At 35.4% G+C, this 13,795-nt stretch overlaps 2 protein-coding genes across 2 annotated transcripts; one reads left to right on the top strand and one right to left on the bottom strand.

Annotated features, from left to right (window-relative positions):
- Positions 1 to 474: 474 nt before the first annotated feature.
- Positions 475 to 3,039, bottom strand: LOC125842256 (LRR receptor-like serine/threonine-protein kinase RGI5). The gene is made up of 2 exons (XM_049521520.1): positions 1,142 to 3,039; positions 475 to 1,051 (listed from the first exon to the last, which is right to left on the bottom strand). The coding sequence occupies exons 1-2, from the start codon at positions 2,862 to 2,864 to the stop codon at positions 735 to 737; spliced, it is 2,040 nt and encodes a 679-aa protein (XP_049377477.1). The 5' UTR covers positions 2,865 to 3,039; the 3' UTR covers positions 475 to 734.
- Positions 3,040 to 10,053: 7,014 nt separating this feature from the next.
- Positions 10,054 to 10,488, top strand: LOC125842959 (receptor-like serine/threonine-protein kinase At1g78530). Its single transcript, XM_049522228.1, has 2 exons — positions 10,054 to 10,231; positions 10,343 to 10,488. Exons 1-2 carry the CDS (start codon positions 10,054 to 10,056, stop codon positions 10,486 to 10,488), a joined length of 324 nt encoding a protein of 107 aa, XP_049378185.1.
- The last annotated feature ends 3,307 nt before the right edge of the window (positions 10,489 to 13,795 follow it).

Below are 13,795 nucleotides of genomic sequence, written 5' to 3'. Positions count from 1 at the left end.
AAGATGTCATGTTCACCTCATCTTCTGAAGCTTGTGAACCTAGAAGTCTGTTAGTCCTACTTGACCCTGCTCCATCAGGAGTATCACTGAGGGTCAGAACAATTCTAACAAACTAATTAAAACAAGTACCAAAAGAATTGACGAGTAGAAAAACTTGATCGCTTATAGGAACATTTCATTTTTCCAATCACATAAGTTAGCCTAGACCATTAATGAACATCTAATCAATGGTTTTAGCTTTTATCAATTGTGTAAAACTGTTAGAATTTTTATTTTTTATTTTTTGGGAACCCCAGGATAATCCGCAGCCGCTACAACCTCTGCCACAAGAACTAGACTTCCTACAAGATTATCATGAGAAGGATTTATGTTTGAAAGAAGGCATTTGCAGTTCATCAAACCTGTATGTTCCAAAAACTTCCTTGGAGAGTTCTGAAGAATTAAAACAAAAAAAATATATATATACACTGTAATTGCCAAGACACTTAGCTCTTGCCTCGCGACATCTCAAGTATGAACAAGGAATCACATTCTAAGGTAAAGCTTACAGGCCCTTGTGTTTGACACCACTTAAACCAGATGAGGCTATTGATCTGTCTGAGGATAAAAAATGTCCTCTGACAGTATTACTAAAGTATACATTGCTGGAAGAAATCGTTATCAACACCACTTTCTCATTCTGTTAAAAAAAATACAACTACATTTATCTATGTAAGGCAAAATATTCTATTCTCTCAAAATATGGGGTCTCTGAGACTTTGAAGAATGTTGCAGATCTCCTTCATTGACGGCCTACTAGATGGTGATGCTCCGGTACACATTAGTCCTAGTTTAAAAACACCTCTCATTTGTTCCACATTACTTGTTTCCATGATTTCTTCATCAAGGGCAACAATGAAATTCCCATCTTTGTAACGCAGTTGACCCCATTGTGCTAGATTCATTTGGTACTCTCTGAGAATGGGTCGTCTCCCTGTTGTTAATTCCAATAGCACCACTCCGAAGCTATATATATCTGTCTTTATATTCACTCTAAATGTCGAGGCATACTCTGTGAGGACCAAACATTAAAATTTAATATTGGAGTATAATTCTTTTGTGAAATTCTCGAGGTACATTAGATATTTAAACTGTAATATACCTGGTGCAATGTAACCAAATGTTCCAGCAATAGCAGAAGCTGTCTCAGGATTATCATCCCTCCTGGATAGTATTTTTGCTAGTCCAAAATCTGCTATTTTTGCATTGAATTCTGAGTCCAGAAGGATATTGCTGGACTTAATGTCTCTATGAATGATGGATCGAGTACAGTCGTGGTGCATATAGCAGAGTCCTTGCGCTGCACCAGTGGCTATTTTTAATCTCTTTTGCCAATCCAAGGCCGGGGTACTACTTTGACCCGATGATACTGCACTTTTCTTTCTGTGAAGCCATTTGTCGAGGCTTTGTTTCTCAAAGTATTCATAGACTAGAAGCTTTCTGTCTAAACTTGAGATGCAACACATGAGCTTGACAATGTTGTTGTGTCGAATGCTACCAAGTGTTCTAACTTCTGCCAGGAACTCCTTTTGGGGTCTTCCACCTGATTTTTCTCCATGCCCTATGCTTTTAACAGCATAAGTATTGCCTGTTTGGTCTATCACAACTCGATAGACCTTCCCTGATCCTCCATTTCCTATTATGTTTTCGTCTTTCAAGCTAGACAAAATGTCTTCTGTAGTCACCTTCAACTTCTGAAATGAAATGAACTTCATGTCATCTTTGACATTCTGCTTCTTTGTTTTCCACCAATGCTTTCTTGTTCTGTAAAAGATCCATGATAACTGTATAGCTACCCCAACTCCTACAATAGGAATAATCAAGTATTGTGATCTCAAAAGTTTTCGATTGTTGGATGTAGAAGAAAGATTGGACTCATCAAAGCAATTCACTTCATATGTTAGATTAACAAATTCAGAAGAAATCCTTCCTGAGAATTTGTTGGAACAAAGCCTTAAAGTATTTATAGGCCTAAGATGTTCTATACTTTTTGATATGTCTCCGGATAACTGATTATACGACAAATCCAAAGCATCGAGTTCAGCTGAATTCGCAAGTTCCTTTGGTATAGAACCAGTCAATTGGTTATGTGAAAGATCCATATCGTATAAACTAAACAAGTCCATTTCATCAGGTATCACACCGGACAAGTAGTTGGAGCTTAGCGACAGGTGACGCAAATTATGCAACTGAAACAACTTGCTTGTAATTGAACCACTGAGAGAATTATGTGACAGATCCAATTTCAAAAGATTTTTCAAGTTTCCAATATCTTCTGGTATCGAACCGTTCAAGTGATTCTCAGAAAGATCAAGATTTTCCAGTTGAGATGATATTTGTTTTGGCATCTCACCAGACAACATGTTACCATTAAGATACAAACTGTGTAACTGTTTCATCCCAAACAACTCACCTGGAATCCGGTCGCTCAAAGAATTATTGGACAAGTCCAAATGTAGTAACATTGAGCAATCTTTCAGGCCTACTGGAATAGCTCCTGAAATGTTGTTGTTGGAGAGATCAATGAAGGTAAGGTTCTTGAGCTGACATATTATTGTTGATGGAATTTTTCCAGTAATGTTCTTTTCTCCAAGATTTAGTTGAGTCACTACCCGGTCATTGATGCACGAAACTCCTGACCAAGTGCATGCTGAAGAATTCAAATCCCATGACTGGAGGAACTCCGAATCCCTCCAGTGTCGTTTCAAGCTTAGTAATATGGACCGTTCCCTGACCGAAAATTGTAAGGTTTCTTGGAAAAACAGGTTAATTAGGAAGAAGATTTGCAAATTAAGCAAAAAAGGGTCAGATCTTGATTGGAGCATATTAAAAATGATGCTTCCCTTGTGTTTCTTTTCATATGGTAATGAAGACTGAAGTCATTATGAATTTATAAAGGAGTCATATTTCAATGATATAATTTGTGTGGAACACAAACGATCAAGTCAACCTAGTAGCTGACCCGTGAAACAGCAAGGAAAACAAAAGGATAATGCAGCACCATTGGGGTGGGGACTGGAATAGGATGTGTATCAATTAACAAGTCAACTTTGCTAGCATTTCCCATTCATAGTCGGTTACAATTTTTGTCCATGTTGACTGACTTGTGTTGTATGATAACGATTGGTAATTTAAAACAAGAGATTGTAGAGAATAATGAGGTAGTTACTACTTACTAACAACAAACTCATTCAACTAACAATTCTTTTCACCGAAAGTCACTCAATCAAGGATTTTCCTCACTTAACTTTCTTTTACAACTTCAAAATTACTTAACTAGGTATATTTCACTTAAAAAGTCACTCACTCAATTTAAATGACTTTTTAATTTAATCTTGTTTAATTATAACTTTGACCTTTAACTTTGATAGTGCACAAAGAAATACTTTAACTATCCAAAACTTAAACAAAAAAAACACTTGAATATTTCAAGCAAAACACGTGAAATACAAATGCTCGATGTGGATAAGTGAACCACTCAATTGCTGCCAACTAACTAAAATAAATACACCTAGATTTTAAAAATAATAAAAATAAATTATACTATAGAATAAGGGGAAAGTGAAAACAAATCCAATTTTAGGAAAAAGATTACTACGCTCTTCTCCTCTTTCTTCTCAAAAAAACCCTAATCTAAAATTTTAAAATTCATGCCCCTTATATTCCAATCAAAGGAAAAATTGTTCAAGATATGTGCTGAAATTTCATATACTAGAACGGTTACCTATTCTTCTTCCTCAATTTAGTGAAGGTATCAAGGTTCAACACTTTACAAACAAGAATTTGCATATTGTTGGTCAGATGCTCAAGCCAATATGGGAATCACTAGAGAAAACTAATGTTTTTGTTGCAAAATTATTTCAGAGCAGCCCATAGATATGGGAAGACATGAGAATCAATGAACTTTCATTTCTTTTCTTTAGTTTGAAGTGTATTTGTGCTTTAAGTTGTCAAATACTTAATGAAAAAACATGATACTTTGTGTATTGTAATTGTCATCTTGAGTAGCAAATTACAAATACGAATTTTTGGAGGCCAAAAAATAAACCTAGAGTGCTAAAAATTATTAAGTAAAATGGTGCAATTAAACTGTTTGATAAATTGCTTGAATGAATTTTTCAGAGATTTTTGTTAAGTTTGAGTAGCAATCTGATATCTAATCAAAATGTATGTAAGGAGTCCCATAAGTATGGATTGGAGTCGTTGATAGATAGTCTTCGAAATTAAATTGCATTCAATTTTTACAAGTGTATACTCACCCATCTTGCTTACAATAGATATAGTAAAAAAAAACTTCATTTTAGCTTTTTTTTCACAATAACAAAAAAATAATTTAATGTCACTTGCATGTTGTTGCATTTTGCAATGAACAACAAATAATGCAAAAGAGAGGGGAAAATTGTTGAAAAATTAGAGAGAGAATAAAGTGAAATTTAATTTAAAAAATGAAGATATATATATGAAGGATTGATTAAGCATTTAATTGTCTTTTCAATGTTTTTTTACAGTTGGCCCCCTCAAATTTTACATTTGACACGCCTAATTTGGGTGTATTTCACGCATTCTCCCAGGTAGGATTCGAGTGTTTTTTTTTGTTTAAGTTTTGGATAGTTAAAGTGTCTATTTATGCACTGACAAAGTTAAAGGTCAAGTTATAATTTGAAACCAAGTTAAGGATCTAATTTATGTATTATGCCTTTATTTTTTTGAAATGAAATTTTTGTTTTCAAATTATGAAAACATACTGAAATTGAGAAGAAGAAGATGAAAAGTATATTTCACAATGTCTATCAATTATAGTATTTATAGACTCTTATAATCATCTAGGAGTCTTTAGAAACTTCTAGCCTACTTAGCTCTATCACCGTTTTAAACTAACTAACAAACTACAACTAACACACTGAAACAGTAACAAACTAACTAACTCAATATAGCAGTGAAACAGTAAAAACAGAATTGTGTACTGATGTTGCATTGCAGTCACTAACTAACTTATGCAACTATTATTTCAACACTCCCCCTCAAGTTGTGGGGTGAGAACATTAAGAACACCAAGCTTGCTCAATAGATGAAAGTGCTGGTCTTGACCCAAGCCCTTAGTCAATATATCTGCCACCTGATGTTGAGTAGGCACATACATAGGTTTCACTGTCCCAGCTTTCACTTTGTCTCTTATAAAATGGCAATTGATCTCTATGTGCTTAGTATGCTCATGAAATATGGGATTGGCTGCTAGTTAAATAGCAGACTTGCTATCACTCAAAACTGTGACTGGCTTATGAATAAGAGCATTTAGCTCTGCAAACAACCCTTCAAGCCAAGTAATTTCTGCTACAGCTGAGGCCATACTCCTATATTCTACCTTAGCTGAGCTCTTAGATACAATATGTTGTTTTTTTTATTTCCAAGAAATCTGTGTTTCTCCAAACTTCACTACATACCCTGTGACAGACCTTCTTGTGTTAGGGCATGCAACCCAATCAGAATCACACCAACATATTAACTCTGCAGTAGTTTGAGCTTTCAACCAAATACCTTGCCCCACAATACCCTTTAAGTATCTAATCACTCTATTTGCAGCTTCCAGGTGAGATTTCTTGGGTTGTTGCATGAACTGGCTCAATGTTTGTACAACATAACTAATGTCAGGTCTGGTTATAGTTGCATATAGCAATTTCCCAATCAACCTCTAATAGCCAGTAATGTCCCTTAACACAGCATCTCCAATGACTCCATTAGCTTTGTCATATTCCACTGAGGTCAGCTTAGAATTAGATTCCAAAGGGTGTACATGATGGCTTTGCTCTTGCAAGACCTGTTTCAGAAATAAGCTCAATAATATACTTTCTTTGATTCAGTATAACTCCTTGTGTTGATCTTAGTACTTCAATCCCTAGAAAATATTTAAGTTCTCCCAAGTCCTTGAGTTTAAATTGTTGATGCAACACTTCCTTTGCTTCTTTGATCATAGACTCATTATCTCCAGTAATAAGGAGGTCATCAACATATACCAAGACTATAACCATTCCTTCATTCTTTTTCCAAGTGAACAAAGAATAGTCATGATTACTCTGAATGAACCCTGCCTTTAATAATGTTGTGGTAAGTTTGATATTCCATTGTCTTGAGGCTTGTTTAAGTCCATACAATGACTTAAGTAATCTACAAACCTTGTGTTGTTCTTTCTTCTTGAAACCCTTTGGCATCTCCATATACACTTCTTCATCTAAATCTCCTTGCAAAAATGTATTGTATATATCCATCTAATATAAATACCACCCATTTGAAACAGCCAAGGCAATGACACATCTAACAGTCACCATTTTTGCAACATGTGAAAAAGTATCATGATAGTCCAACTCTTCTTGTTGACTATATCCTTTTGCCACTAATCTAGCTTTGAACCTCTCTAAATCTCCATTTGCTTTATACTTAATCTTATATACCCATTTTGAACCATTTACATTCTTCCCAGGAGGCAGATCAACTATCTCCCAAGTGTGATTGTCTTCAAGAGCTTATACCTCTAACTTCATAGCCTGTATCCATTTTTCATCTTTAACAGCCTGACCAAAGTTTTGTGGTTCAACTAATGTGGAGAACTTACTCAAATAGCATTGATAGTTAGGAGTTGTATTATCAGAGGAAAGATAACTAGCCAGTGGATATCTTATGCCCTTTCCTGTTTTAGGTCCTGCATAGTCTCTCATCCACACAGGCTGTTGAGAAACTCTAGAGGTTCTTCTTGGTGGAGTAATACCAGTTGAAGAAGGTGTTTCAATGATTTCCCCAGCTGGTGATGCATTCTGTGATGTAGGAACTGAGTTGATATGAGTGGATACCTCAAGAGATAACAAGAGGCCAGACCCAAGGTCTGCATTATTGTCCAACATTTTCTACTTCTACTTCAGGAGATTGATTCATTTCATCATCTGATTCTTCATAAGGAACTAAGAAGTTTGTGGAACAATTATCTGAGACTTTATCCTTGGCAAATGGAAAGATGTGTTCCTGAAAAATGACATCCCTATTGACAAAGAACTTGTTAGTGTTGTAATCCAACAACAAGTATCCCTTCTGTGTAGTAGAATATCCCATCATGCTAGCAGGTCTAGCTCGTTCTGAGAACTTATCTCCCTTTGGAAGTACTGAGGCATAACACAAACAACCAACCACTCTAAGATGGGACAATGAAAGACATCTAGAAAATAACAGTTCAAATGGACTTTTACCCCCTGTAACTGATGATGGTAACCTATTCATTAAGTATACTGCAGCATTAACACTCAGTCCCCAAAACTTGATTGGCATGTGAGATTGGAATCTGATAGCCCTAGTTATTCAATATATGTTTGTGCTTCCTTTCTACCACACCATTTTGTTGTGGTGTGTGTGGACAACTACTTTGATGCACTATTCCTAAAGATTGAAACAATTCTCTGCATTGGGAGTTAAAAAATTATGTGCCATTGTCTGACCTTATGACCTTTACAGACACACCAAACTGAGTTTTGATCATTAAAAAGAAATTTTTGAGTGCCACAATAGTTTCAGACTTCAATTGCAACAAATGAACCTAAGTGAACCTACTACAATCATCCACAACTGTCAAGAAGTAATGTTTCTGATCAAAAGTTGGAATTTTATATGGTCCCCAAAGATCTACATATATAACATCAAAAACACATAGTTGATCTGTTCTCACTAATTGGAAATGGTAATCTAACTTGTTTAGCTAAAGGACATACATGACAAGTATTCAAGGAATCTATGTCTTTATTATGATGTAAAAGAGATAATGACTTCAGAACTTAAGCTGAGGGATGCCCAAGTCTCTTATGCCATAGTTTGTTGTCTTGCACTTCTATTCCTGCAATCAGACTTTGATGTTTTTGAGCCTTATATGTTTCCTTCATTCCATGTGCACCTTTGAAAATGTATAATCCCCCTTTCTCCTTACCAATCCCCTTCACCTTGCCACTGTGAAGGTCCTGAAACACACAAAAATCAGGATAAAAGGAGACAAAGCAGGGCAGTTGTTTAGTGGCCTTGGACACTGAAAACAAATTATACTTGAAATCAGGAACAAGTAATACATCTTGTACAACTGCATCTTCAAAAACAAAGGCCTCTCATATGTGTGATATATCTGCCTTAGCACCAGTGGGAAGATGGACCTTATCCCTTACTTCATGACTCTTTGAAAACACACTTTCCTTTGCTGTCACATGATATGTAGCACCAGAATCTACTATCCATTCTTGTGATTCTACATGAGATAATAAGCAAGTGGACATACCTGACATATTGACTTGTTTCATCTCATGTAGATCTTTGTTCAAAAGCTCCATGATCTGTTTGTATTCTCTATCTGTAAATGCTTGAGCCTTGGATAATACAACATTATTAACCTTTTTGTTCCCTTCCTGATAGGTTTGCGATGCATTCTAACTGACATCTCCATTTGAATTATTTCCAGTAAAGTTAGTCCTGACTGGACTTCCATACTGAGGTCCATTGTTAAATCCTCCAGACTAAGAACCTGCTCCTCTTGAATTTCCATTATTGTAGCTCCCTTTCATTCTTTGCTTCCAATCTGTAGGATAACCTATCAGTTTATAACAATTCTCTCTAGTATGTCTAGTGAAATGGCAATAGTCACACTTCTTTCCTTTGTAGTTCTGATTTCCGTAGCCGATTTCTGCATTTCTATTCACCTACATTGCAATTGGATTAACTTTTTCACCCACACCAGTCATACATGCCAAATGTTGGATCTCATCTTCTACTATCATTGCGTACTCCTGATTTATAGTAGGTGTAACTCCTTTCAATAAGATTTGTCTTCTAGCTTGATCATACGAATTATTCAAGCCACTTAAAAACTGAATTAGTCTAAGCTCGTATAGGTGATCTGTATAGTCCTTCGACTTTGGGCAGACACAAGTTGAAACTGGTACCACAACATCATATTCACTCCATAGATTCTTCAGCTTAGTAAAATAATTCAACACTGAATCAGTACCTTGTATGAGTGAATTCATTTCTCTATGTAGATAAAGTCTCATGCGATTCACCTTATCGAATCTCTCCTTCAGGTCCTTCCATACATCATATGCACTTGTTGCATATACAATTCCACTCAACAATTCCTCATTAATAGAGCTCATCAGCCATGACAAGACAATTGCATTACAAGTTTTCCACTGCTCATGCAACTCATCCTTGCACAATGCTCTGCTACAGGCTCCAGTCACAAATCAATATTTCCTTTTCCCTAACAATGCGATTCTCATTGATCGACTCCAAACTCCATAGTTTTCTGATCCAATTAGCTTGATAGGAATCAATGCAGCACCAGATGCATCAGCTGGGCGTATATACAATGGATCTCTTGAATCTATCTTAATACCTGCCATTTCTAAATCAATAATCTACAACAGATCTGATCTTCTTCAACCTTCATCTCTAGCCTGTTCTACATAGACATTGACAAATCTGCTTTGATACCGTATACAAACATACTGAAATTGTATTTGAACAGAAAAAGATTATTTGATAAGAAGAAGATGAAAAGTATATTTCACAATGTCTATCAATTACAGTATTTATAGACTCCTATAATCATCTAAGAGTCTCTAGACACTTCTAGCCTACTTAGCTCTATCACCGTTTTAAACTAACTAACTAACTACAACTAACACACTGAAACAGTAACAAACTAACTAACTCAATATAATAGTGAAACAGTAAAAATAGTAAAAACAGAATTGTGCACTGATGTTGCATTGCAGTCACTAACTAACTTATGCAACTATTATTTCAACACAAATATTTTTCCTTTATCGTGATTAGTGATGCTATTATATTGCATTTCTAGTGGAAACTCAAAGGTTTTGGTTGCATCAGAAGAGAAGAAGTGAAAAAACTATTATTGCCTCGGCAAATCGTGTCTTGGAATAATGGCGTACTAGTCTGCAAATTACAGTTGGTGCTGCCCGAGGTCTATGTTACATGCATCACGAGTTCTCTCTGCCAATCATTCATCGTGACATTAAGTATAGTAATATCCTTTTAGGCCATGAGTTGAATGCCAAAATTGCAGATTTTGGACTAGCTAAGGTTTTGGCTAAGTGGGGAGAGACAGAGACTGCTTATGTTATCGCTGGCACGTTTGGTTACCTAGCTCCAGGTAGATTTCACTGTTCTCATATTGAAATAAATAACAACACACTAGAGTGTACGTATGTATCGTGTTTCTTATTGATTTTATAATACCATGTTATTCTAATTGGAATTTCAGAGTATGCATACACATCGAAAGGGAATGGAAAGATTGATGTTTACAGCTTTGGTGTGGTGTTATTGGAGCTGGTTACCGGGAGAGAACCAATTAACGGAGACGAGCTTATAAACCTTGCACAATGGGCATACATGGAACCACCATGAAGAAGGCAATGTAGTGGTTGATACTATTGATGAAGAAATCAAGGAAGTATGTTTCTTGAACGAGGCAATGTAGTAAGCTTAGTGTTGCTCCCAATTGCACACACAAGTGTACGTGGTCGTGCAAGTAATATAGTGGCTCTTAAAAGAATCGGATTATCGAACCCAAAGGACTTGTCTATTAACTACTTACTAAACTATACTAATTCTAATTATTTATTTAAGGGGAGGATTTCAAAAGATGAATATATATTAACTAAACAAAAAATAAAGATAAAATAACTAAAAAGCAACTAACTAAAAAAAGATAGATATTTCACACAATCAATGAATGAATCGATCTAGGATTATGATTTAACTAACAATCATGTTTAGCATCAATTTTATCAACTTATTTGATTATCTAGTTGCTGATTCATGGGGTTGATAATATAGTCATGATCTCCCGACCCCTAACCGTCTACCACAATTGACAGCCTAACTACATCGTTGAGCGGGGATAGACTAAACCAACTATGGAGCATTAAGTTATCTTCCCAATTAAGTAATAAATAATAAAATATACATGTCATCATATCATACAAAATGAAAAAGGTGAAACAAAAGAATATATTTTATCTTTTACAATAGTTCTACTGCATATCCTACTTTTCTTAATTATTATGTGTCACATCATGTAACAATGGAAAATGATACAATCTATTCAATCATGATATCTATTAAAACAATAGAGTACGATACAATATGATGTAACAACCATCCAAACAGAGTTTGTGTTGGAAAATTATATGCACATTGAAAGCATACCAGAATCATACTACTTAAATGAATAATAGATAATTAATAATGTTTATGCTAGAACACATATAATCATGCTAGAACTCATAAACTTGTTGAAATTTAATTTACATATTATCTCTTGAAGCGCGAGTAGATACCTTCAACCGAATCCACAAGTTAGACGGACCTTCAAGCAAATATCCACAAGATAAACGACAACTTTGTAGTCTTCTACAAAATTAAGTTGTCTTCCCAATTAAGTAATAAATAATAAAATATACATGTCATCATATCATACAAAATGAAAAAGGTTAAACAAAAGAATATATTTTATCTTTTACAATAGTTCTATTGCGTATCCTACTCTTCTTAATTATTATGTGTCATATTATGTAACAATGGAAAATGATACAATCTATTCAATCATGATATCTATTAAAACAATATAGTACGATACAATATGACGTAACAACCATCCAAATAGAGTTTATGTTGGAAAATTATATGCACAACAAAAGCATACCAGAATCATACTGCTTACATGAATAATAGATAACCAATGTTTATGCTAGAACACATATAATCATGCTAGAACACATCAACTTGTTGAAATTTAATTTAAGAATTACCTCTTGAAGCGTGAGTAGATACCTTCAACGAATCCACAAGTTAGACGGACATTCAAGCGAATATCTACAAGATAGACAACAACTTTGTAGTCTTCTACAATGATCCCAAGTTCACATGTGAACTCTTTCAATACTTGAGTGAGCAAGTATCGTATAGAAAACTTATTATTTTTCTAGGCTAGAAGAAACCCTACTTTTAGAGATTTCTTCCCACTCTAACAAGGAGAAGAAAAATACATGTTACTTTCAAAACCAAGAAAGTCACCATAACACCTCACTATTTGAAAGAACTAGAAATAGCTAGAATTAGAAAGAGTCATTTTTAGAAAGAATGAAAATCTGGAAATTTAACAAAATTAAGTATGAGTTTTGGGTCAACTTCAAACGACCATAACTACTAGCTTATGATGACTTAGGTATTCTACAAGATATCGTACGAAATTTTATTGAATTATCTTTCCAACGCCGCTGAGTTTGCTCAGTTTCGAGTTCGTATGAGTGAGATATGTCTATTTGAAGTTGGGCAGTCTAGATAAGAAAAGTCAAAACCGGATTTTTGAAGGGTATTATGATCTTTTCATTACCCAATTAAATTAATTGGTTTTTGGTCATTACTTAGGGGTCTAAATTGAATTTGGTCAGTTTACGCACTCAAAGATTTCACACTAGGGTTTTTAAAGAAAGAACGCAAGAGGAGAAAAGAGGAGAAAGAGCCAAAGTTCATTGTTCTTGAGGAATTTGCTTGTGGATTTCATCAAGGGGTGATCGCTAAGAGGTATGTGAGATCACACTTCGTTGGGTTAGTTCACCCACATGCCAATCATGATTTATTTTAGTGTATTGTCATTCTTGAGATTAGAGGAATTGAGTTCTTGATGAATATTGTTGAAAGTTTCTTGAGTTCAAATTCATGAAATTAGGTGTCATTTTGAGTAGATTCTCACATATTTTGGTTATGTAGTCGAATCTAAGTGTTTGGGGTAAGAACCAATCAAAAATAGAGGTTTTAGAGTTGAAAAATGACCAAGAAAAGTTGAGGATTTCTGGGCAGAGGCCTAGAGAGCCCCAGAAGTGTTTCTGAAATTTGGGGCTTGGGGCGCACGCTAGCCAGCGCGCCCCAACTTCAGTTTTGAAGTTTTGCTCCTGGCGCCATGTGTCACGCCCCGAGCCTACACCCTGGGCGGGACCGGCACCCGGAGACCATTTCTGGCCCCAAGCGAACCCTTGGCCTAGCTTTCTTAACTCAGCGGAAACCTCAACAGAATAACTCAATGCAATGCAATATTACAAAACAACTTAACTTATAAAATATGGCCATAAAGGCAACTCGAATCTCAAAATAGAATATTTACATATATATATAGATGAGAGGCTCAAAACTAACTGACTGACTGTCTGTCTATGAAGCCTCTAAAATACTGAGATGGATGTTGGGACAGACCCCGCAACATCCTAATAAAACAAAAACTAAGAACACAAAATAATTGAGTCCTCCGGAATGCAAGGAGGCTCACCACTGACTCTGGAGTGCTAAGCTGGATCAACGACGTGCAGGATGCTGATCCGGGGTACCTGAATCTGCATCATCAAACGATGCAGGCCAACTGGCATCAGTACATGGAATGTACGAGTATGCAAGCTGGAAAACTAAGCAACAAAAGCTAGAAGGAAAACTGGAAGAAACTGAATAGCTTACCTGGCTCAACTCAACTCAACCTGACTGACTTCTTTCAATATAAGGCAATTTAAAACAAGTGCGATATAAAGAAAGATTGCTTAAAACATGCTATGAACTCTATGTGTATACAAGGATACAATAAGCCTGAAATGTATATAGAAATACAATGAACTGATGTATATAAAAATACAATAATCTCTGTGTATGAAAAATACAATAACTG

This window comes from Solanum stenotomum, chromosome 10, assembly GCF_019186545.1.
Source record: "Solanum stenotomum isolate F172 chromosome 10, ASM1918654v1, whole genome shotgun sequence".
Classification (NCBI taxonomy): domain Eukaryota; kingdom Viridiplantae; phylum Streptophyta; class Magnoliopsida; order Solanales; family Solanaceae; genus Solanum; species Solanum stenotomum.
The sequence above is the reverse complement of the archived record's forward strand: the minus strand, read 5'-3'. Positions and strand labels throughout refer to the sequence as shown.